At 41.3% G+C, this 26,351-nt stretch overlaps 1 protein-coding gene across 1 annotated transcript; it reads left to right on the forward strand.

Moving 5' to 3' along the window:
- The first annotated feature begins 9,651 nt into the window (after positions 1-9,651).
- On the forward strand, positions 9,652-24,581 carry LOC114043338 (protein S100-A10). Its single transcript, XM_027862416.1, has 3 exons — positions 9,652-9,744; positions 19,894-20,046; positions 24,181-24,581. Exons 2-3 carry the CDS (start codon positions 19,915-19,917, stop codon positions 24,340-24,342), a joined length of 294 nt encoding a protein of 97 aa, XP_027718217.1. The 5' UTR covers positions 9,652-9,744; positions 19,894-19,914; the 3' UTR covers positions 24,343-24,581.
- The last annotated feature ends 1,770 nt before the right edge of the window (positions 24,582-26,351 follow it).

Genomic DNA, 26,351 nt, shown 5'->3' on the forward strand with positions numbered 1-26,351 from the left:
TAGGTTCTTTTCCATTTTTTGGATGCCTTTGGGATGTAGACCTAGCAGTGGTATTTCTGGATCAAAGGATATGCACAGTTTTATAGCTCTTTGGGCATAGATCCAAATTGCTCTCCAGAATGGTTGGATCAGTTCACAACTCCACCAACAGTGCATTAGTGTCCCAGTTTTCCCACATCCCCTCCAACATACAACATTTTCCTTTTTTGTCATATTAGCCACTCTGATAGGTGTGAGGTGGTACCTCAGAGTTAATTTGCATTTCTCTGATCAATAGTGATTTAGAGCATTTTTTCATATGACTATAGATTGCTTTGATTTCTTTGTCTAAAAACTGCCTGTTCATATCCTTTAACCACTTATCAATTGGGTAATGACTTGTATTTTTATAAATTTGACTCAGTTCTCTATATACTTGAGAAATGAGCCTTTATCGGAGATACTTGTTACAATTTTTCCCTAGTTTTCTGCTTTCCTTATAATTGTGGTTGCATTGATTTTGTTTGTGCAAATTTTTTTATATTTTTTAATTTTTATATTTTTAATTTTATAATTTTAATTTTTTTAATTTTATAAAATCAAAATTATGTATTTTACATATTGCTCTCTATATCTTCTTTGGTCCTAAATTCTTCCCTTATCAATAAATCTGACAGATAAACTATTCCATGCTCTCTTTTTTTTGTTTGTTTTTAGGCAATTGGTATTAAGTGACTTGCCCAGGGTCACACAGCTAGTACATGTCAAATGTTTGGTCTGAAGCCGGATTTGAACTCAGGTCCTCCTGACTTTAGGGCCGGTGCTCCATCCACTGCGCGACCTAGCTGCCCTTCCATGCTCTCTTAATTTGCTTGTGGTATCACCCTTTATGTGTAAATCATGTACCCATCTTGACCTTATCTTGGTATACAGTGTGAGATGTTGGTCCATACCTAGTTTCTGCCATACTGTTTTCCAGTTTTCCCAGCAATTTTTGTCAAATAATGAGTTTTTGTTCCAAAAGCTTAGATCTTTGGGTTTATCACATACTAGATTACTATGGTCATTTACTATAATGTAATTTGTACCTAATCTATTCCACCAATCCACCACTCTATTTCTTAGCCAGAACCAGATTGTTTTGATAAGTACCACTTTATAATACAGTTTGAGATCTGGTAAGGTAATGCTTCATCATTAGTCCCTTGAGATCTTTCTTTTGCATTTCTTTTTATTGATTCCCTTGATATCCTCAAGCTTTTGTTCTTCCAGATGAATTTTGTTATTACTTTTTCTAGTTCTATAAAATAATTTTTGATAGCTTGATTGGTATGGCACTGAATAAATAAATAATTTATGTAGAGTTATCATTTTTGTTATATTGGCTTGGCCTACCCATGAGCAATTAATATTTTTCCAATTGTTTAGATTGACTTTATTTGTGTGAAAAGTGTTTTATAGTTGTGTTCATATAGTTCCTGGGTTTGTCTTGACGGGTAGACTCCCAAGTATCATATATGGAATTTCTCTTTCTATCTCTTGCTGCTGGATTTTGTTGGTAATACATAGGAATGCTAATGACTTAAGTGAGTTTATTTTGTATCCTGAAATTTTGCTAAAGTTGTTAATAATTTCAATTTCTAGTTGGCTCTCCAGGATTCTCTAAGTATACCATCATATCATCTGCAAAGAGTTAGCTTTGTTTCTCCTTTGCCTTTTCTAATACCTTCAATTTCTTTTTCTCCTCTTATTGCTAAAACTCACATTTGTAATACAATAGTGCAATACACCAAATAAAAGTGGTGATAATGGACATCCTTGTTTCACCCCTGATTTTATTGGAAATACATCTAGCTTATCCCCATTACATATAATTCTTGCTGATGGTTTTAGATAGATGCTCCCTAGGTGTCGTCCTTAACTATAGTACTCTCTCTCACCCCCCTCTTCATATCCAATATGTTGCAAAGATCTATTTTCTCTCAGACACTGCTCCTACCCTGGTATAAGCCCTCATCTAATCATGCCTTGTTGTTTTTTTTCAGTTGTGTCCAACTCTATGTGACCCTTTTTAGGGTTTTCTTGGCAAAGACACTGGAGTGGTTTGCCATTTCCTTCTCCCATGAATTTGACAGATGAGAAAACTGAGGCAGATAGGGTAGAATGATTTGCCCAGACACCTAGTTTCAGATACCTACCAGTTGTGTGACACTGGGCAAGTCACTTCACCCTGTTGGCCTCAGTTTCCTCATCTGTAAAGTGAATTAGAGAAAGAAATGGAAAACCACTTGAGTATCTTTGCCAAGAAAACTCCAAATGGGGTCATGAAGAGTCAGACATGACTGAATAACAACAACAACTAGGATGTAAGCTCACCTTCTCAAGGCTCACTAAAAGGGTCTCCCCTTAATACACTTCCAGTAGCAATCAGGATGATGTACTTTATCCAGTTCCCAGATGATTTTGATTTCTTCTGCTAGTTTTCTATAGTTCAAAAAGCTTTTCATTCCACGTAGCTTGGACATTGTAAATATCTGCTATGGCCACATCTATTAAAAACATTGTTTTTAAATTTCTATGAATTAGTATCATGTTTTGTTGTTGTTGTTATTTCCAATGTACAACCTCTACTTTAAAGTGAAGTCTCTTCATAGCTCCTACTCAGTCCATAAGATTGACTACAAGCCTGGGTTGTATGGCTGACACAATTCAATTTGTCTCAATTCATTTATTAATCACCTACCACAGGCAAAGCTCTATTGGAGGCATTAAGACATAGAAAGTTTAGACAAGACCCAGCCTCTGCCCTGATGGAGCTTATGTAAGGGGATAAGTAAGGGGATAAGACACGACCACAAGTAAATATAAAACATGGTATTACAAGATAAGTACTGACTTCCGTGGTTCTCCAGGCATAGGACCTCATTGAATATTTGCTGGCAAAGACAGGAACATCTAGGATAAGTACCTGAGACTCACACCCTGACATGATGTGTGATATGGTCAGAATTGGGTATTAGGCAGATTAGTCTCCTCCAAGGGATGGCAGGATGCCATTGAAAACTAGCTTCTTAGCCTCCTTTGCTTTCTGTTCTAACATAGGACTGACCTTAGGGAAATATTTGAAGCAAAGGACAGACTCATAAACATCCAGTTTTCAAAGAGGAATCCTCATGAGTGAAGTCAGCATCACTGCTGCAGAGAGGGAATAGAAGGGAGTGCTGAAATCCAAGCAAGACTTTCCCGTCGATGGTCAAGATTAGTCACATGCTGCTACATCTAGGATATTCCCTGAGTCTGTTCATTCCTTTCTGATCACTCGTTTCTTTGGGATATCCCCTGAGAGAGAAGTTATGTAGGAAAGAAAGCCCCAGGAATTAGTGCTGAATCATTTTCCACCAGTACTTACTTGCCTGTAGTTTCTGAAGATTCTTGAAGCACAACCAAAATAAACATCTGCCCAAGTGCCTTTATGCTGAGGATTATAAGGGCCAGATTGATCTTCCTAATGCCTGTTTCTGGTTGTATCACATCATGTCATCCCAAGTCACTGCTCAGAGACCTATGATGGCTCCTCGGGGCCTACAGAATCAAGTCCGAACTCAGTCTGGCATTCAAAGTTCTCCAGGAGCTCATTCCTCCTACCTTGTGACCTTGAGGGAAGTCATATTACTGCTCTGAGCCTCAGTTTCCTCACCTGTAAAATCAGGGGGTTGAACTACAACAATGATCATACATTTAGGGCTAGATGAGATCTTAGAGATCATTTAGTTGAATCAATCCCCTCACTTCAGGTAATAAACATTTATATAGCACCTACCATATACCAGGCACTGTACTAAGCACTTTTTTTTTACAAATATGATCTCAAATATTTTATAAATATTTTTTATTTTACAGGGGAAGAAACTGAGGCCCTAGAAAGCTAAATTCCTGGCCCAAGGTCACACAGATAGTAAGTGGACTAACCCCAGGTCTTCTGACTCCAAATCTAATTCTTGTCCCCCTACACCATGAGCTCTGTAACCTATGACTTCCAATCTATCTTAGCAGTCTTGTCACATGACTCCCCTCTATATACCTTATTCTCTAGGCAAACTTAGATGCTTGCTATCCCCTCTATAGGAACATATTCTTCTGTTTCTGCCTTTGCTCGTGTTGTTCTCTAGGTCTTCTCTCCTTACTAGCCCCTTCCATCACTGTTTATCTAATTGTGACTCATGCTTTAAAGCCAGTGGTATGATGGTAAATGTTTAACAACCAGCTCTCCCCCCCAAAAAAAAATGGTGTGCAGGGGGCAGCTAGGTGTCACAGTGGGTAGAGCACCAGCCCTGGAGTCAGGAGGATCTGAGTTCAAATACAACCTCAGACACATAACACTCACTAGCTATGTGACTTTGGGCAAGTCACTTAACCCCAATTGCCTCACCAAAATAAAAAAATTGTGTGCAGGACACACTTTTAAGTTTAAATGTTTTCTCCAACACTTTCTTAAATCTAGATAATCAACAAAACAATAAATCAAGCCCTGATTGGTAGGGCTTTCTAATTTCCAAAGTATAAAATGCTCATACTAAAAATTTAATAATCAGCTCTTGCTAGTGTATTCAAACTGACTCCAACATACCCCTGTTTAAAACTTATTTGAAGTGTCTCCTTAATTACTTGAATCATGGGGATTTAGAACTAGAAGGGACTTCAAGATCAACTAATCCAACTTCATCATGTACAGGTGAAGAAATTGAGGCTAAATGACTTGCCTGAGGCATTTGAGTATTAAGTAGCAGGTTTAGAGAATGAGTAAGCAGCCAGGTGACACAGTGAATAGAGTGCTGGGCCTGAAATTAGGAAGACTCATCTTCTTGAATTCAAATCTGTCCTCAGACACTTAATAGCTGTGTGACCCTGGGCAAGTCACTTAACCCTCTTTGCCTCAGTTTCCACATCTTTCAAAGGAACAGGAGAAGAAAATGACAAACCACTGCAGTGTCTTGCCAAGAAAACCCCAAATGGAGTCACAAAGAGTCAGATATGACTGAAAAATGACTGAACAATTGGAGAAAGGAAGCTTCACATTCATGCCAGCACTTTTTGTCTTAGCAAAGAATTGAAAACAAACATCAGCTGGGGAATGGCTAAACAAATTGTGGTATGGGAATATACTATAAGAAATACAAGACTGTACATAGCGTTTTGAAAAAATATTTAGTTATTTCAATATGCAAGACTATGTACTATGTGCTGTGAACTGCCCAATGTCAAGGTTGGAAGGAACCTCAGAGGTCATTTCATTCAACTCCTATCTGAACAATAAATGTCTGCAATGTCTCAGGTAAGTGGTCACCCAATAAAGACACAGTTCCTATTCTCAAGAAATGTCTCATGCTAGGTTGCACAAGCTCATGGTCCCAGTAAAAATCACCTTGAAAAAAGAAACCTGGGAATAAAGACTTTCCGAATCAGAGAAACAGGTCAGAAAAAAACTGCTCTGTGTCCAATTATCCTTCTTATCACCAGAAAGAGTGACTAGAATACCTCAGAAGAGGTGATATTAAGGAGCAATTAGATTTCCCAGCCAGCCTCTTGTCAGTCCATCTTCCAAAGATTTCCAGTCTGATAGCTTACCAGCACTTTAAAGTGACTTTATCTGAAACCATTGGCACTAGGAGTTATGATGGTGACACCACTCATGGGTCCATGGACATTCCCCAGGAAGAAATGGAGGAGCGTTCTTTAGAAAGCCTCCATGCCACCTGTCAAGCCTTGAAGAAAGGCTCCATGCTACTGAATACTGACAACAAAATCAGTGCACCTTGACCTGGTATGGTGTAACCATGACTGAGAACCTTTGTTGCTATAATCACCATCAGTGCTGTTACTCATAAGGACTGACAGCAAAACTTCCTGAAGGTCAAGGCAGTGAGACTCTGGCATTTTCCATAGAAAGTATTTGAGATAAGAATGAGATTTGTTGACCTTGTTAGACAAGTCGTGTTAACATCTCCCAGTTACAGTTTCCCCATTCATAAAATGAACAAGGTTCGTCTTCATAATCTCTATGCTCTAAAACTATGAGCCTATAATCTGACTAGTGGTAGCTGGGTGGCACAGTAGATAGAGTGCTAGGTCTGGAGTCAGGATGACTCATCTTCCTGAGTTCAAATCCAGACACTTACTAGCTATGTGACCCTGGGTAAGTCACTTAACCCTATTTGCCTCAGTTTCCTCATCTGTAAAATGAGCTGGAGAAGGAAATGGCAAACCGCTCCAGGATCTTTGCCAAGAAAACCCCAAATGGGGTCACAAAGAGTTAGACATGACTGAAAAAGAACTTAACAGAAAATGATCTGACTATAAATCAAAAATAATTAAATTTACCAAAATTGATGTAATATCCTCTGTATGAGAGGCTATCTGGCAGAGTGTACTTGGAATCAGAAGACCTGGGAAGTGAAAATAGTGACATTTCCAAAAGGCAACATTACACAGAGGATAAAGAACTGGTCTCAGAGTCAGGAAGACTTGGGTTCAAATGTTACCGCTGAGAGTTAATGGCTACTGATTAAGTAGCCCCCAGACAAATCTTTAAGACTGAAAGTTGAAGAGAAGATATAAATCTGCATTGGTAGCAGAAATTCCTCAACAGGAACTCCCCGTACTATAAGCAATGAAATCTGAGGTCTAGCCAAAAAATAAGAGGGTTGTTGTTGGGAAAGGGTCTACTTTGTCAGACCTTCAAGTGCTATAACAATGCTAGCTATTATTATTCTTCTTCTTTATTAAGGCACTGGAGATAGACTCTGCCCCGAGGGGACATGTATCGTCTACACAAATGAGCTTAATAGAAGGTATGACTTGATAGGGAGAAAGGAGAAATCAAGATCTTAGACCTGAAGCTGGAAGAGGCCTTAGTAATTCTTCCAGCCTCCTTATTCTACAGAAGTAAGAACTGAAATTCATAAAGGTTAAGGAATCATCCAGAATCACACAAGCAGCAAGTGACAGAATGGATATTTGAACTCAGATCTTTGAACCCTAAGCTCATCATGCTCTAGAGTGAGAGAGGAGACTTAGCTGGGAGAATCAAGAAAAGGCTTAATGCTTCCTTCAAGACTCAACTCTAATCTCACCTTCTTCAATAAGCTTTTTGAACTCTCCCACATTCCTAGTGCCTTCCCTCTGTGACTACCTCTGATTTACCCTGGCTATTTCTTATATGGGTACAGTGGATAGAATGGAAAATAGAGTGGATAGTCATCTTCCTGTGTTCAAATCTGGCTTCAGACACTTACTAGCTGTGTGACCCTGGGCAAGTCACTTCACCTTATTGGCCTGAGTTTCCTCATCTGTCAAATGACCTGGAGAAGGAAATGCCAAACTACTCCAGTGTCTTTGCCAAGAAAACCCCCAGTGGGATCACAAAGAGTTGGACACAACTGAAACAACTCAACAATAACAAAAATATCTTCTACATTTGTAGTTAATTTTAAGCTCTTTGAGAACAGAGATTGTTTCCCTTTCTTTGTTTAGCCAGAACTTAGCAAAGTGCCCAGCAACATAGTAGGCCTTAATAAATTCATCTTGTTGTTTTTCATGGAGTAGGGGGTTCCCAAGCTGAGACTTGGAAGAAGAGAAAGATTTCAACAAGAAGAAGAGAAAAGGCCCTATACCTATTTCAGCACTTCAATGGCACTGTGACCTCCTTGAGGTGAGGGCTCCTTCCAACGGTGCAAATTGAAGCCCATCCACACCTTGTCCTCCTTTGCCACTCTAATCCATGTGTTCACATAAATTCATTAAACATTCCAAGGGTCTTCCTCCCCACCTTTTTTTTTTCTCCTCTCCATCTCTTTTTGATGTCATGTAGCTACAGGGCAGCTTATGGGCTAGTTGTATGCCATCCTTCACTGCCTACACATGACTAGAATGATTGATTGCTTTGTGTGAGTAATTTGTAATACATGGCAGCCTCTGCTATGCTTCCTGCCACCATTTGTGTCTCCATTGCCTTTTGGGTAACCTGTAATTTTGATTCCTTGGAAATTTTAGTTACTCGGTGAGTTTCAGAATATTGATATTGCAATATAGAATTGTGCATCAGGGAGAAGTCTGAGATGATTAAAAGCACTATAGATAAGTGGTCAAAGGATATGAATAGACAGTTCTCAGATGAAGAAATTAAAGCCATCAATAGTCATATGAAAAAATGCTCTAAATCACTATTGATTAGAGAAATGCAAATCAAAACAATTCTGAGGTACTACATCACACCTATCAGAATGGGCAACATGACAAAACAGGAAAATGATAAATGTTGGAGAAGATGTGGGAAAATTGGAACACTAATGCTTTGTTGATGGAGTTGTGAAATGATCCAACCATTTTGGAGAGCAATTTGGAACTATGCCCAAAGGGCTATAAAAATGTGCATACCCTTTGACCCAGCAACAGCACTTCTAGGGCTTTATAACAAAAAGATCACACAAATGGGAAAAGGACCTACATGTACAAAAATATTCATAGCAGCTCTTTTTGTGTTGGCAAAGAATTGGAAATTGAGAGGATGCCCATCAATCGGGGAAAGGCTGAGCAAGTTGTGGTATATGAATGTGATGGAATACTATTGTGCTATAAGAAATGATGAACAGGCTGACTTCAGAAAAACCTGGAAAGACTTGTATGGTCTGATGCTGAGTGAAGCGAGCAGAACCAAGAGAACGTTGTGCACAACAACAGCCACGTTGTGTGATGACTAGTATTGATAAACTTAACCCTTCCCGGCACTACACGGATCTAAGACCTCTCCAGAGGCGTCATGATGGAAAATGCTATCCACACCCAAAGAAAGAACTATGGAAGCCAAATTGTTATTTTTTTTTCTCTTCTGTTGAGTTTTGTTTCCTCTTTCAGGGAGCTTACGTTCTCCCATAACAGCCTCGAGTCACTTTTGCCCCCTTCCCAATCTCTTCCCCGGCTCCCTCTTGAAGCTATTAAAAGGTTAAGGAAGTAAAATAAGGTGGGCTGCGTTCCTTCCTCTCCCTTAAGAGTAATGAGGAAAGCCTCCCCTACGCGGCGACACCCCAGCCAGGGAGGAGCCTCGATTGGCTTTAGGGTTCTTTTAGCGTACCTTCTTGGCAACCCAAATCTTAACTAGCTCCCAGCTCCCAGACGGTTCCACCTTCTCCCGACAGAAGCAGCTTGGAAGACAAGTCTTGCAGAAAACGATTCCTAGATCAGGATAATACCAGGGTGCCTGTTAAAATTGGTTCTGCGCCAAATGGCCCAGCCCACAGAGTGCTGGATGCTTTTGTTTCCACCATCATCCACACTCGCAGAGTGCGAGAGTACACGCCCCTACCTCCCCCCACATTCCTGCCTCCCCCCATTTCCACACACACCCTACACTCTCAAAGTAAATCAAGTGGGAAATGCGCTGTTCTTGTTCAGGGATGCCCTGAAGCCTTCCAAGGGGAAGCACATTCCTGCCTGGAGAACACACGCGGGCACACTACTGGAGGAGGGAGGGGACTGGAAAATGTTAGAACCTGGGCCCTAGAGGTGGGAGGGCGGACAGAAAAGGGAGGGAGGGGGAAAGGGGTGGGGCAAGAGGAGGCACTGTGCAATCAAATCCTACTCCAGTCTCCCCTGCCCAGCCCCCCGTTCCTCCCTCTCCCCCACCCACCCCTAGAAACTCTAAGGCTAATAGTGCTTGCTGCAGTCTTCTCCTGTCGTTCCCGCTCAGCTGCTGCTTCTTGTTTAGGCAAGGTGAGTTCCTCTCTCTGGGTCTCTATCTCTCTGTGGTTATTCTGGTTACTTTGTCGCTTCCTCCCACCAAGGCGTAGATGGAGGGAGACACGAGCTAAATCCAGCCACCTCTAGGAAAAGCGGCAGAGCCGGCTGCGCTATCCAGGACCCCCAAGGCTAAAGAGCGCTCACTCGCTGCTCCTCCTGTCTGGAGTTCCCACCCGCCAGGAGCCAGGCTGCTCAGATCCAGCCCCGAGATCGGGCTGCACTTCCCAGCGAGGTCAGGGTTTGAGGGTGTCCTGACCAGGAGGCGCCTGAAGCCACTTGGGGAACCGCTGTTGCAGAATGACTGGGACCACACCCAGGGGCGAGCCGTGGCGCACCCCTTCCCGAACCAGGGCTAAGTGGGTGCTAGGCAGGGCAGGAGGTGCGATGCGGGAAGGGAGGGTGTCAGGGCACCTGGGACACCTGGAGGCTGGACTGCTGAGAATATGCCTGCAAGGATCCGAGCTGGAGTAGTGCCCCAAGATCTCTGGAAGAACAAAGGCGACAGACTGACGTTAAGCTGCCTTCCTTCTCCTCTCTAACAGCACCCTGCTCCCCGCCTCCATCTCCCATTCTCTGTCTGTTTTTTCTTGTCCTTCTGTCTATTTACATTCTCCAGTCACTCTACCCCTTACCCTGGCTGATCCTTTGCACGCGGGGAGCCATCTTTCTGGCAGTCAGCCTTCAGCCAGGAGTGGCTAAACTCTGGCCAGATGTTCCTCCAAAATTTATTCCCAACAAAGTGCCAAGTGAGGCTGCCTTAGGAAATCCTCCCAGGAATAGACGGGCGTGACCTTTGTCTACCAATTCGGGCAGGGAAGGTTGGACATTGATCTGAATTTAATGTGGGTCACTCCCTGGGGTACTAGAACGCTGCTAGCTGGGTCACCGCCTGGCTTCCCGCTCTGGATTTACACTCCCGAGGCGTTTTCTCTTTCCTAGATGCTTTGGGCTGGGTTTCCTGTTGTTTGTACGCTTGACTAGAAGGTGGCTGGCTGATCCTTACCCAGAGGGGAGGAAGGGAGACAAGAAAAAGGAAAAGGAGAGAAGAGAGGGAGGGGGGAAGATAAAAGAGATGGGGCAGGAATCAAAAACAATCTTAAAACCACCCTCAGAGCTGTTTGTAGGGTAAGAGGAAGCTACAACTAAAGCATTTCCTCTCCCCAGGGGAAACAAAAAATAAAGTTTCAATTTCACCCTGACCAAGTTAGAAAGTTAAATGTGAGAGAAGGGTAAAGAAAAATTACCTAAATTCAAAATATCAAGTTAATTTTGCCCAGTGGGAAGGAGACAAATAGACCCTGGTACACAGCTTTACTGAGTCATATGGGTATCATTAACTATAATAACCTAAAGGAATAGGGGGTGATAACTCCAGACCTTATTTATTACTGCACTATCTAAATTTTAGTTATGCAGCTGGGGGAGTTAACAGCCGCCTTGGGGGTATGGGAGTAGAAGGACCAGTTGGCCCGTTTGGGGTTGTTAGAAGACAAGTGGAAGAAAGAGATGGGGAGGAGCTAGATTCAAAGTCTTTGGAATGAGTGGCCCCTATCACCTCACCCTTCACTGTGGGCCTAATGGCTTCCAGGGGCTTATGTGAAGCGCACGTTGTTACTGGATTCACCTAGTGGTGGAAGGAAGGCTGAGTGATTCAGCAGCCAAGATCGTGTGGGTGTGGCCCTGGATCCCCACAGGTTTCTCTGGTAGTTAAGGCAGAACTGTCCCTAAAGGAAAAAGGAAATTGCAATTATAGAGGGCATTCCCCAAGAGGACGTCAGTTGACGCCAAATTTGAACTGTGATTTGAAAGAAGATCGGTTTGCTTGAATGGGGGCTCTGTAGTTGAGGACAGTGATAAAACTGATAGAGATCATGGCAGGGCTGCTAGGTTATCATTCATTCATTCATTTAGCATCTACTTAAGTGAGTAATTACTGTATGAGGGACTGTGCTAGATGGAGGAGAATATAGTTCCTGCTCTCACTTGTATCTAGTGTAGAGCTTCTAAACTGATTTTGCATCAAGGACCCCTTTGGCAGTCAAGCCAAGCCTTTGGACCTCCTTTTCAGAATAATGCTCTTAAATACATAAAATTTAAATACATACAAAGGAAATAAATGCTATCATAACATAGTTTCAGTATTTTTTAAACATGCTTATGACACCCAGGTCTAGAGGGAGATACAGATACAAAAATGAATGTCAAGTTGGCAGCAGCATGGTATGATGGAAAGATTGTTGATTTGGTGTTTCATTCCAAGTCTTTCCCTGTGTCCCTTTAGACAAATCACTCAACTTCTCTGCAAAGCAGTTGTTGGGCCAGATGACCCCTAAGGTCCCTTCCAACACTATAAGCTAGGATCCTATTAAAAAGTAGTATGTAATTGGCATGTAAGAGAGAAATAAAGACCTATGGGGGTGCATAGGAGGAAGAGATGACTTCTAATCTAGGGAAATAGGGGAAGGAAGACTTCCTGAAGGGGAGGAATTGGAGTTTGGCCTTGAAACATAACTAAGATCTTAGCAGGCAATAATGAGGAGAGAGCATTCCAGGAGCAAAAGGTACATATGTGTGAAAACACAAGGTAAGTTTGGGGAACCAGAGGAACTAGCTTTATAACTGCTTGTCTGAGAGATACACTGGCAGGTACTTTTTCTGGTTAGAAAAGAGGCCAGTGGTGGCTGCAGATTTTTTTCCCCCTGCAGCTTGAATTTCAATCTTTAAGTTCGAGACTCCGTATCCTGGGCCTGGGGGTGAGGCCAGGCCCATGGAAACACTGGCAGTAATAACCTGATCTTTGCCTCCAAGGTATTTCAGCAAATTGCGAAAGACACATACTACCGTGGGTGGGGGAGAGGAATGAGTTCATAATTCATTTCAGATTTCTTCCTCAGCCCCACCCCTGCTGACTGCTATCCAATTTTCATCCTCTTCTAAGAAATAATACTTCTCATTTGCAAGAGGCTAGTTTCTTACAGCATAAATCTGCAGTGTATAGATGTCTTTAGGGGAAAGTCTGAGATTAGCCAGCTAGAGTGAGTTCATATATGTTTGGGCAAGAGAAATCTTATTAGGTGATACTTTTTGCAGGATGTTTCAATTAATGAGGCAACCTCTAGCCTACTAGCTTGTACGGTCTCTCAGACCCTGGGTTGGGTGGGGCTGAGATTGGGTGTGCCCTTGCTCAGCTAAAAAAAAAAAAAAAAAAGCCCATCACTTAGAGTGTGCTTGGATCCTAAGTGAACACAGCCCCATTGTTTCCATGGTATTCTGCATATGTTAGCATTTTGAGCTCAGTGCAATGCCAGGATATTCAATGATGTATACCATAGGCCATAGCCACCCCTTTAACAAAGGTTTCCCAGTACTTAACATCCATTTGCTGAGTAGCTCCCACCTGCCAGCCCCTAAATGGATTGAATATCAGAGGATGGTAGGAATCAGAGTGCAGATACATAACATCTTTGGAGAAATACGTAGGCTGATGAATAACTGATTTTTTTTTATTTAGCTCAAAAAGCATCTGAATTAATTCCTCTAATTGAAATTTCAACTTCAGTATTTCCTCTGATTTCCTTTTCAGATGTTTCCTCTGCTGCTCAAGGTTTTGACAACCTGCTTTGTGTGGCAGGGCAGGAGATAGATTGTACTCAGACCCACAAAAATCAACCCAATTTTTCTGAACCCCTAATAGGCCTCCCTGTTAAAGACCAGACTCTAGAATTCCTTCTAGTTTCAGCTCTGGAACCATTACTTTATGATTTCCCGATGGCAAAAGCAAGAAAACCTCAAACATGTTAAATGGCTCTTTGTTTTTGCTGAAAGTTTTCACTGAAATGCTGCCAACCTCAGGCTGGGCTGGGTGGGCTACAGGAAAAGAGGGACAGACGAAATGCATGAGATGAAAAATGGTGATGTTCGTATGACTTCGATTTAAAATTAGATCCTCCGCAAGGGCCCAAAGTTTTTTGAGTTGGTCTTGTTTTGTTTTATTGTTTGCATTTTGGTTTGGTTTTTGTTTTGAGCTGGGGCATGGAAGCTCTTCAGCAGTACCTCCCAAAAGAAGCCCCCAGTACTTTTTAATTCCCAGTTTCCAAGAAGTAGGTTCTCATCCATTTCATTTGCATGGAAGGAGTATGTTAAATGTAGTACTGATAACCTAAAAAGAAAAATACTCAGGACTGAGGCCCTCCTGGAGCTCACAGTCCAAGAGAGGCAGGGCTGAGTACAACAAATGGTATCCGAGGATCTGGGTTAGTATCCTGGTTATTAGCTGTGTGACCTCGGTCAAGTCACTTCCCTTTTCCATGGCCTCACTTTCCTCACCATTAAAAGGAGGAAGTTGGACAAGATCACCTCTGAGACTTCTTCCAGCTCCAAATCTATAGCAAACATGTAGAACATACTGGCAACGGCAACCGAGGAACATTAAACAGATGCAGAATGGACAGTAGATATACAAAGGTCATAATTAATGCAAACAATGAATCCTCAGAAGTGTTCTGAAGTATTGAAATTCTCAGTATTTGAGGTTATAATTATGTAAAATATGATCTTCGGTTCCAGCCCAGTGGAAATGTGTTCTGTGAATATAACCATTTCCTGAGTAGGGAGTCATTATTCCCACTCATTGGGACCTAACTCTATAGAATAGAGGAGTTGATCATATATGGATTCCTATTAAGGTTAAAAAAAAAATCCTAAAGGAGAAAGGAAGTGTGAAAAAATTTAGAGAGAGTGGAAAAACAACATTAAAAGGAGGAAAAAGTAATTTCAAGGGTCTAATCAGACCTGTTTGGCAGGATTCGTATTTTCCTTCATTTCTGGAACGTGTTTTTTCTGCCTGCCATCCTGGGGCCCTTCCTTTCTCAGCCCCTCCCTTCTGTTACATCTGGTTCAAGACAGTTACAGTACCCTAAGCTCCATCTAGTAGTCTTCCTCATTTCCTAGTCTTGACTAAGGAGCTTATTATGCATGCTCCTTTCCTTTTGGGTTCTGTAGCAACAGCTTAAGAGGTCCTTTTAGATTTGGAGCCAGAAGCTCTGGGTTCAAATCCTAGCCCTTCTGCTGTGTCACTTAATCTCTCTGGGGCCTCAGTTTCCTCCTCTGAAAAATAAGGAGACAAGTTGATGAGCCCAGGCTGCCTCAGTGGAAAGAGGGCTGGATTGAGAATCAACGGCACTTTTAAACTCAAAAGCATATGGAAGTGATTGTTGATAAATCAAAATAAATTGATAAAAAATAAATAAAAGAATCAACCCCACTATGAATCCTGGCTCAGCTGTTTACTATGTGCGTGATGTTGGACAAGTCACAGGATGTTCCAGGGTCTCAGTGTCCTAATTTGTAAAATGGAAGTGGATGAGCTTCCTTCCTCTGAACTGCCTTCAAATTTTATACTTCTAAGCTAGTCAAGGGCCCTTCTTCAATCCCTGTGACCTTTTCCTGTCAGCTCCCTTTAAGGTCTGCTTCTGGGTAGGATTTGAGTTTTCAATATAAAACGGAGGAGCCCCACCCTATCTTCCATCCAGAGTAGCTCAGCCGGGGAGGATGGCTATTCGAATGGAAACAGAAGGTTCACTTCCTCTGAAGCGCTGCCACCAAACTGAGCAGAATTGGAAAGGGTCAGTTTGCCTGAGCCCCGCCCAAATGGAAAGGTTTCGACTGAGCTGATTCAGACTTTGCAGCTGCCAGAGAGGGAAGCAAGGGGGGCCCCCAGCAAGAACTGCAACATTCTGGTGATTCATCCACTAGTCAGGAGGGCAGCTTAAGGCACAAATTTCCTCCGCTTCTTTATTGGTTTTGAAGTCGGCCAACCCCCTTCTACATAACACAATTCCCCAACTGTAGTCCTTAGTCAACTCCCACTGAAGCCAGGGTGAATGATTGTATTCAAAATTCAGGCCTTTTGTTTCAAGAGTTCTTTTTTCATTTCTTCACCATAAATCTGACTTTTCTGCTTTTTCATATGGGGGGGTGAAGAGAAAGCAATCTGCAAATTGCTAAAATCTCAATGCCTTTGCTGAATTAAAAAGCTTCAGGAAGGAAGATAGGCAAATTCCACTTCAGATGTTTACTTGGCTCTGTGTCAAAGTCACTTTCACTTCTCTGTGTCTCAATTTCCCTTAAAATCCCTTCCAGCTCTAAATGTATGCTACTATAAGCAGGATGCAATGGTCTGGTGTCACAGTCTATCAGCAAACTTAAGTAAGAGCCTATTATGTGCCAGGCGCTGTGCTATGTGCTTCAGACACAATGAAAGTCAAAATATTGCCTGTTCTCAAGGAGCTCAGTCTCAAGAGGGAAGAACCCCTTACAGAACCAGAGTTCAGATTATGGATCTGCCACTTAGTGTGACCTTGGATGAGTCACTTCTCTCATAGAGATCAATTTCCTCATCTTTAGAATCAGGGCATCACCATAAATCCATGAAAAGAAGACTTAAAAGTGCTTATGACAAGCCAGGCTCCAGACAGAATCTTTGAGAATGTCTGATCTCTCCTGTCTTAGAAAAGACATTCATAAGGTCACATTGTTTCAAAGACCGCAGCAACCACAAATAAATCCTTTCTACAGTATAACTGACAGGTAGCCATCTAATCTCTGCCCGAAGACCCCCAATAAGGGAGCTCACCACCTCAGAAGGCAATTTGGAACAACTTTGATTGATAGAAAGGTATTTTTCCTCCCTACCATCAGGCCTAAATTTGTTTCCTTGTAACTTTCCTTGTTCCTGATTCTACCCTCTGGGACCAAATGGAACAATGCCAATCCCTCTTCTATCTAGCAGCCCTTCCAAGGCTTGAAGAGTTATTGTGTTCCCCTTCCGTTCCCCAGGCTAAACATTCCCAGTTTATTGGATCATGGGTCTAGAGCTCGAAGGAACTTCCAGAAGCCATTTTCTCTAATCACTTCTTTTTACAGATTAGGCAACTGAGGCCCAAGGAGGTTAAGTGACTTGTCTAAGGTCACCCATGCCAATAATTTACCATAGTTAAAAAGTGATTCTCTGGTTGCAAAGTTTACAGAAACCTGCACCTGAAGAAAAGTCAAACAGGGTTAATTTATGTACTACTTTATGGAGAACATTTTCCAAAGAAAATATTTTGTTGTACCTCATATGAATAAATGGGTGGCAACATTGAATTCATCTTTATGATGCAAGATGCATGATCTTGCAACAGAAGCAACAGAGGTGGAATGGTATCCAGAGTCAGTGCTCTTTCCTCTCTACCATTTATTTAAGACAAGTCATATGTGGCATGATCTCAAGGCCAGCCTGACCACCCTTCACTGGAGGCTCTTCAGTGTTTTTACAGTGTCTTTGCAGTGTTTTTGGAGCCCAGAACTGAACACAACTCAGAGATGACCATATTCTCTCACTTAATGAAACCTAAAGGTTGTTAAAAAAAAAAAAAACTATTCTCTGGGAATATTCTACCTTTATCTATGATAAAGTGGAAATAGAGGAATTATACAGTAAACTGAAATTTCTAGGAGTCTTTAGAAATTAATAGGGATGAGACAGCAGAACTGGTTTCAGGGGATGCCTAGGACTTTGAAATAAAGGGTTGTTGTTTTGCTTTTTTTTTTTTTTTAAATCTCTGTGGTATGCCTATTTCATTTCCTGAATTCAAGCTATTTTAGATTTAGGGTGGAGTAACTGGACCTCCTCTGATAGGTGACTCATTCTCATTTTAATTCTCTTAGAGAAGACAAATGGTCAAAAGCCCTCTGGAGACTTTAACAGAGACAGAACCATTGTCACCCAAAGCAGATCCTTTCCATTAATTCAGTTGTTTCAATCTGTCCTACTCTTGACCTTATTGGCATTTTCTTGGCAAAGATGTTGAAGTGCTCATTTTACAGATAAGGAAAGTGAGGCAAACAGAGTTAAGTGACTTGCCCAGTGTCACACAGCTAGTAAGTGTGCAGCCAGATTTGAACTTAGGAAGATAAGTCTTCCTGTCTCTGGCCCAATGCTCTATCTCTTGTGCCACCTACCTGCCCTTAAAACCCCTTCCAGGCCCTCTCAAGTCTAGACTCAGATGTTCTAGCTCTGGGTTGTACTTTGTCTATTTTCAAAGGATGGGAGGGAGGGTCCAGGAGAGGGATCTCCAGGATATTTCACTGCACTGTAGTTGTCACTATTCTCAAGTGAAGTACCTTCCTAATTAGACCTTCCTGGTTCTGTGGCTCAAAAGGCCAAACATGGCACACTGGCTTCTGCATCTCTCTGAGCATAAAAATGGGGGATGGGGACTGGCTGTTCTTAAGTGGAATCAATCTTCTTGTTCACCAGCTTCACCTTGAGCTCTGTAAAGGAGATCCTAGAAGGGATCCATCATTATTGAATGTGTATCAGCTGGTTAATGCCAAGCAAAAACCACAACTTTTTTGTGGTTTTTAAGTGGCCATTTGAATGTCTCTCTTCAAAACCTGTCACCTGTTCTATATCCAGTGATTAATTTGGCAAGGAGGCTTTGGTCAAGGTCTCCATTTATTTCTGCCAAAGCATTCTTTCTGAGTCTTGAGATTCCTCCTCCCCATTCATTATGCTCAACTAGTTAAAAGTCATTTCAATCAAGCATTTTAACTGTTACCATTCCTAGAAACATGTTCATTCACCTTATCCAGCAAGCATTTATTAAATGACTATTGTGTGTCAAACATTATACAAGTACTAGGAATCTAAAAACAAAATAGTCCCTGCCCTCAAGGAGCTTACATTCTACTGGGGGAAACAATATATACTCAAAGAGTTATACTTCAGTTGATCTGTGATTTCATCAATGAGGATGTTCCTTCCACTGATGCAAATTGCAACCCATCCACTCCTGCTCAACCTGGTGACTCTTTGTCCATGTGCCCCCTACCCAAGTTCACCACAGAGGACCCACCCAAATTGGCCTTCCTTCTCTTGGCATCATTAGGATTCCATTGGAACACATAGGCTGTCCTATACCACACTCTCAGCATATGACCAATTCATCTCTCTTCACCATCCACTCCTTTGATGCCATCCTTTATTCCTGTTCTTCCTAGCTCCTAATTTTTAATACGTTGCAACCTACCTCACACCTACCATATACAAAATGTACCCAGATAAAAATATCATAGTTCTTTCTCTAGTGCCACCAAAAATTGGTTTCTCCTTTAGGAACTCTAATCAACAACAATCCAGCACAATCCCAGAGGACTAATGATGAAGCCTGTTACCCCTCTCCCACAGACAGGTGATGGACTTAGAGTTCAGATTAAGACATAAACTTTTTGGACATGGCTAATGCAGGAATTTGTTTGCTTGAGTATACATATTTGTTACAAGGGATTTGCCTTTATATTTTTTCCTCAGGGGATGGGAAGGAGAGAGAGGAAAAAAAAATTTCTGTTCATTGAAAAAAATTTTAATTAAAAAAATAAAACCCCAAGGGGAAAAAACTTGTCTCTTCCTACAACATATTAAAGTAAATGATTACCCATAACCTACCATAGAACCTAGGCAATACAGCTGCAACTCTTTTATTTGGATAAGGCATGTTATTTCATTGTAAAATATGGAAATTTATTGTAGTAACAAGTTACAGCCACCATATAAATAAGTGCCCAAGGATTTCAGCAAACTATAGTCATTTGCAGGAAAGTATTCCCCCCACTGCAGTTAGATATAACTAGATCACAAAGATAGGCTTAAAGGGTTGAGTTTTCATATCTGTTAACAGCATGGCTATGTGGGTTTTTGGTATTTAGTCACAGATAAAAGCTTGATTAACAGACACCAAGGAATATGATGAAATAGCTTTCCTTTCAGTAAATTGTTTTGCCAACTAAAGGGGGATGGGAGGAAGGGGTTAGAAGACACATACAGGAAAACCAGGAATAACATTTATCCTGCTTTTCCTAATAATTATAGTTAGATCTAGCTGAATTAAGAGGGGAAATGGTGGCAGCCCATTCAAAGCTGTAAAAACACACAGTGTTTGTGTCTGACCTCATTAGAGCCCAAAGCTGGTGCTGTAGAGACACTTGTCTTGAGAAAAACCAGCATATAGGTTATATAGTCTTACACCTACTGGGCTTAAACTTGGAAATGAACTCTGTGTGTTGGGCATCTTTGAACAGGTTTCAGAAGACATTGCCAAGATGCCATCTCAAATGGAACATGCCATGGAAACTATGATGTTTACATTTCATAAGTTTGCTGGAGACAAAGGCTACTTAACAAAAGAAGATCTGAGAGTTCTCATGGAAAAAGAGTTCCCGGGATTCTTGGAAGTAAGTACCAAAGAGGTTAGCCTCATCTAGACTCATGTTTTTTTTTTGTTTGTTTTGGCTAGGCAATGGAATTAAGTGACTTGCCCAGGGTCACACAGCTACTAAGTGGCAAACGTCTGAGGCCAGATTTGAACTCAGGTCCTCCTGACTCCAGGGCTGGTGCTCTATCCTCTCTGCCGCCTAGCTGACCTTCATGTTCTTCTTTTCCTATTCCATCACTCCCTTCTAGCAGTGACTATGGCACAGGCCTTTCCATTTATTCAACAATGACTTGATAAGTGCCTGATGTATACAGGAGTAGGTGGGGGGAAGTTTGTGCAAAAATTAAGACAGGATTCCTATCTTCAAAGGGCTTGTACTCTGATAATAGTAGCAATAATAGCTGAGTTTATCTAGTACTTGGAGGTTTGCAAAATGCTCTACATATATGATCTACTTTGATTCTCACAAGTAGCCTGTGAGGTAGGTGCAATTATGATGATGCTTATTTTACAGGTTAAGTGATTTGCCCAAGTGCACACAACTAGTAAGTGCCTGAGATAGGATTAGAACCTGGTCCTTTTCTGATACTATATCCAATATTCTTTCCACTAAAAACTGTAACACAATATGCACTTCAGCCAATGGCATAAGAAGAGTCAAACCAAATAGCATCCAAGGGTGTAAAGTCACCAAAGGGATAGTATATTGAAAGAAGGCAGTAAATGAGTGAATTGATTCACCCAATTTCTCCTCAAAATCAGGGTTGTAATCCCCACATCCTGGCCAGACTCCATAACTTAAATTGTCCCCCTGAAATCCCTCTAAGGAGATAAGATCTTTCTTCTTTCCCCAGTTCTAATCTATAATGATGCTGAACTTCTCCTTAGTGGAAGCCAAGCTTCATTCCATAAGGAATAGCTTTTCCATGGAAAATGGAAGACCTTTTTGCCTGAAAATGCAATGAGATTAGAGAGCCATAATTTAGGATACTGGAGATTTAGAGATGGAAGAGACTTCGTGTCTCCCAACATTTCCACTATGCTGTTTCTTTTTTTCACAGTCAGACATGGCTTGAGGGCTATATTTGGGTGGAAGTCCCTGTTCTTCAGATATTGATTGGCTCAACCTATCTCAGGAGATAAGGCTGATCAGCAGGTGAAAATGGGCACAGTGAAACATTAGACCCTCAAGTGGGCCCTTCGTTCTCTGGAACAGTCATGATTACTGGAAAAGATAATTACTGTGCTTGATGTTGAATAATTTAATAGCTTCTAGAGGATGAAAAGATAGAAAGTTAAAAGGCTCCCGGCTGCCTCTTAGCATTTGTCCCCAGGAAGTGGTACATTAGTAAAGCAGATGACTCCTTTTTTATAGGCACAGAGTGAAAGCATAGGGTATTTTGACTAGTATTTTGTTTAAAACAATATTCTGATTGATCTCAGAGATTATGAAATTGCCCATTTTATTGTATCTATTATTGATTACTTGGGTATTATGACAGATGTCCCCAGGTTGATGAAAATGAACAGTGGAATAAAGAAAACAAATCAATCCACTGATAAGCATTTATTTAGCACCTACTATATGCCTGGCTCCAAAAATAGGATGAGCGTAGGGAACAGGGCTTGTGATTTCAGTAATACAGGGAACTCTTGGACAAGGAAATTCTTTTACCTATGCAGGTTTGCACTTTCTTTACAAATTACAGTCTTAAAAAGTTGCCTAGAGCACTGAATGGTTAAGTGAAATAGTCCCGAGTCAAACAGCTAGTATGTCTCGAACACAGAGCTCAAACCTAGGACTTCCTGGCTCCCAGGCCATCTCCCTATCCTCTTATATCAAGGCTGCCTCTCAGGCACTGGAGAAAGAAAAGAATTAAAAAATGAAATTGTCCTTGTCTTCAAGGAACTTACAAGCTTGAATCTGTTCTCTGAACCCAAATTCCCTTCCAATCTGGCATGGTATCTGGAGAGATGCTAGACTTGGAGTCAGGAGGACTTGGGTTCAAATCTTCCCTCAGTCACTTCCTAGCTGAGTGATACTAAGAAAATTACTTAACCTCTCTGAACTTCAGTTTCAGAATCTGTAAAATGGGGACAATCATAACAATGACCTCACAGGATAGTCACGAGGATCAAATAAGATAATGGTGACATAGTGTTTTGCTAACCCTAGAGTGCTATATAAATGTGAACTGTCATTATCCTACTTGTAAAAACCAAAGCAAATCTCTTCTGGGCCTGTTCAAGTCTAGACTCAGATTCCCAGAGATGGGCTAGATCTGGATTGCCTTTTGTGTGTGGTTTGGGGAGTGAGGAAAGAGAAAGGGAGGAGTTTTCCCTGGGGTATTTAGCCTCCTTCTGGATATTGTAATATTAACTTGCTGTTTTCCTCAAGCTTAGGGCCTTCCAAATCAGTCCTTCCTGGCTCTTCATAAGCCAGTCTGTGACAGACAGCTAGCCAAGGGCCCTCTGGTTGCCCTGTAGCTTAGATCCTGAAAAATAAGGTGGCTTCTAACATGGAAACTGCACAAGACAGAAAGAGACATTTGAGGCACAGACATTTACTACTAAAGGGTGACAGGTCCAGAAAGGATTTATTGACGTTATGAGGTCATGATTCCAATCTACACCTTTCCCATCCTTCCTATACTGCATGCCCTTTTGTTTTTACAAGTTGGTTCCTTGCATCATCTAAATATCACCCACCAGTCTCTGCCCAAAGGGAGAAAGTGGGAGCATGGCCAGAATTTGTGAAACCTCTCCCCAAAAGCAGTCAGCTTCTCAGAGAGATGGAGGCAGATGTCAGACTTCATTTCCTTGCTCAGGTTTTGAGATTCAAGCTCTTGAGGGGAAAAAAAGCCTCATCTTTGACTTTCTGGATTTCTCAGTGAAAGTCAGAAACACTCGGCAAGCCAACTAAGGGTTTTAGTAAAATGTGGGGAACATTTGTTCCCATGTATGCTCTAGTGAAATTCAATACAATTTCATTAGTGTTTCTGTGGAAGGTCTAGAGCAGGGAATCTTCACACCTCTTTTGTGTCATGGACCCCCTTCGGCAGTCTGACAAAGCCTGTGAACCTCTTTTCACAATCATGTAAATGTATAACATAAAATACATTGGATTCAAAAGAAAAGTTATTGAAATACAGTTATCAGAATATTTGTTAAAAGTTCTTGGACCCCAGATTAAGAACCCCTGATTCAGAGGTTTCCATAGTTAATGATGAAACCCCATGAGAACATAGGATCGAAGATCTTGAGCTGAAAGGGACCTTTCAAGACCAACATTCCCATTTTATAAATGAGGAAACTGAGTCCCAAAGAGGTTTAAATGACTTGCCCAGGATCACAAGAAGTAGCCATTGTCGGAGTTAGGATTCAAACCCAGGTTCTCTGACTCCATAACTAGGATTCTTTCCCCAGCTCCATGAGAATGCCCACATGTAGCACTTTGAACTGATAGAATACTACAGAAAAAAGTAAACAAATCACCATGAAACCAGGAAGAACAAAGAGCCACCTTTCTAACCTCTGCCAGAGGTCATCTTTTTACAGGGGAGGAAACTGAGGCCCAGAGAGGTGAAACAGTTTGCCTGAGATTACACAGATAGGAAGTAGCAAAATTAAGACTTAACCCAGGTTCTGTAACTTCAACCTGAGCCCTCTTTTCTTTTTTTAATATAAAAAAGATATAAATAAAAATTTATTTTTAAAAATGAATATTATAGTCACAACTTGTTAAGGAGAGAAAAAAAGAAAAATTTATTGTAAAAAAAATGCAGTTGTACAAAATAAATTCCCCCTATGGCCATACATAACAATATCTCATTCTGAACCATAGCTACATCCATCACCTCCCTATAATGGGTAGCATGTTTCATCATGAATCCTCTGGCATCATGAATGACCATTCCATTGATCACAGTTCTTATAGCTTTCAAAGCTGTTTTTCTAACCCTCTTTCCACTCCACCCATCCTACTCTTTCCCTCTGAAAACTAGTTGATCTTTATAGGTTCTTTGAAAAATCAGGATCCAAAAATTCAGGTACTTTGTCTTTAATGGGCAGTTATACAGATCTAATAGCTAAGTCCCTCTGTCTGATAATTGATTCATATGCTTTTGCTTCTTGTGATTCTTTTTTTTTCCAGAACCAGAAAGACCCTTTAGTTGTAGACAAGATTATGAAAGACCTGGACCAGTGCCGAGATGGAAAAGTGGGCTTCCAGAGCTTCTTTTCACTAATTGCCGGGCTGACCATCGCATGTAATGACTATTTTGTCGTACACATGAAGCAGAAGGGGAAAAAATGAACCCAAGCCAAGGAACTCCTCCTGATCCCGATCCATTGCAGTATCCTCAGTGGCCATTTTCAAGATGTCCCCATATAGCTACCCCTAGGATGAGGCAGTTGCATGAGCAGATCCAGGCCTTTAGAATGTACAAATGAACTCCAGGCTTACAATTTGACAGCTAGGGAAAGAAAATACAAATATATGTCAATAAGCTTTTGATTTTTTTTTTATATTATATGTACCCTCTACCCCACAATAAAAAGAAAAACCATCCTTTTTTAATGTCTAATTTGGGTCGGCTTGTTTCTTCAGAAATTTTGTTTTGCTTCCTTACTCATCCCACAGAGCTCAGAAAGGCATTTTGCCCTTGGCCCACTTCCCATCCACCCCTGGCCAGCTGGCTCAAGTGATGCTCTGTCACCATATTCTACAGAAGGAGAGTGGGTTATTTTTCCAAGTTCTGCCTGATTGCTCAGCAACAGAATGGAGCCTGCAGCTGTGTCCATACCAATCACCCAGGAAATAGGGAACATCTCTACACAAGGGGATCCCAAATGTTAGGCTCATGAATATAGCCTCCCCTTGTTAGAAGAAAAAAAATACTCAAAACATGCCCTTCAATCCTGCCTTTTATAAGCGTGCCTAAGAGACACTTGGTTGTACTTTTCATACCAAACAATATCAGTTGAAAATATACACAGTACCTCAAAGTTTATACATGTTATAAATAATTAACATCTTCATAGAACTTTTAGGTTTATGAAGCACTCATTTGATCCTCATAACCCTGTGAGATAGGTTCTATTAGGATCTCCATTTTACAGTTTTGAGAAACTGAGGCTGAGTGAATATTAAGTGCCTTAACTGATTTCATACAGCAGGTAGAAATAAGGTAGGACGTAAACTCAGGTCTTCCTGACTCTAAGTCCCACACTGTATTCCCTATGCCACCTAGCTGCCTCTATGCTATCTAATTAGATTTTTAAAAACAATTTGAGGCATTATTCCCATTTTACAGAGGAGGAAGCTGAGTCTCCAAGAGGTTAAAAACTCCCTATGATTACACAGGCATCTAGGTGGCACAGTGGATAGACTAGATCAGTGGGCTTGGAATCAGGAAGACTCATCTTCTCGAGTTCAAATCTGACCTCAGACACAAGCTGTATGACTCTGTTTGCCTCGGTTTTCTCATCTATAAGATGAGCTGAAGAAGAAAATGACAAGCCATTCCAGCATTTCTGCCAAGAAAACTCCAAAAAGGGTCATGAAGGGTTGGACACAACTAAAACTACTTAACAACAACAAAATGACTACAAAGCAAATATCAACAGCAGAAACTGAACCCAGATCTTCTCCTGACTCCTATTTCAGTGCCCTTTCTACTATACACAATGATTCACAAAATAAACCAAAACATTTTTTCAGTAAAGATCCCTAAAACAATGGACAAATGCATTCAAGTCCTAGGCCAGTGGGAGGAATAGAATCTCTCAGTAAAATGCCCATTAACATTCATTGAGTGCCTACAGTGTGCAAGGCATTATACTAGGCACTAGGGAAACAACCAGGCACAGCCTAACAAATTTTGTAGAAAGGATAAGAGAATCCCTTTTCTTAGCTAGTGGATTCGAGCAGAACTAAGAGAATTCAACAAGAGGTTCTATGTGACTTTTTCCAACTTCCTACTAGGGTTTTGTTTTTTTTTCTGTAAGAATAGACACTAAAGCTCCCAGGAAAGGAGGAGGAGGGAGCTCTAGAGCATCCACCCCTTTGTAGCCACCAGGATGACTATTGATAACCAAAAGGCCCACTGTAAGCTTTCTCCTACCCAAATAAGTTATATCTTCTCTTTTCCACTGATTTATTTATCAAAAAATACAGATCTTGTTGAGTCTGCAATGCATCTCTTCCAGGTCAAGTGTGATTACATGTTGGGCAGGGTAATCATTGCTGATCAAGTGGTTTGAAGCAGGTACAGCCAGGACACAAAAAGATATCACAGGGTTCCCCCGGCCCCAAATCCATGA

Source organism: Vombatus ursinus, unplaced genomic scaffold (genome assembly GCF_900497805.2).
Source record: "Vombatus ursinus unplaced genomic scaffold, bare-nosed wombat genome assembly UNPS02014768.1, whole genome shotgun sequence".
Taxonomy (NCBI): domain Eukaryota; kingdom Metazoa; phylum Chordata; class Mammalia; order Diprotodontia; family Vombatidae; genus Vombatus; species Vombatus ursinus.

Bases quoted from the DNA above. Each gene is read 5' to 3' on its own strand.
- LOC114043338 (XM_027862416.1), top strand. From the start codon at position 19,915: ATGCCATCTCAAATGGAACATGCCATGGAAACTATGATGTTTACATTT. The intron at 20,047-24,180 runs GTAAGTACCAAA...TTTTTTTTCCAG, and splicing joins AGTTCCCGGGATTCTTGGAA to AACCAGAAAGACCCTTTAGT.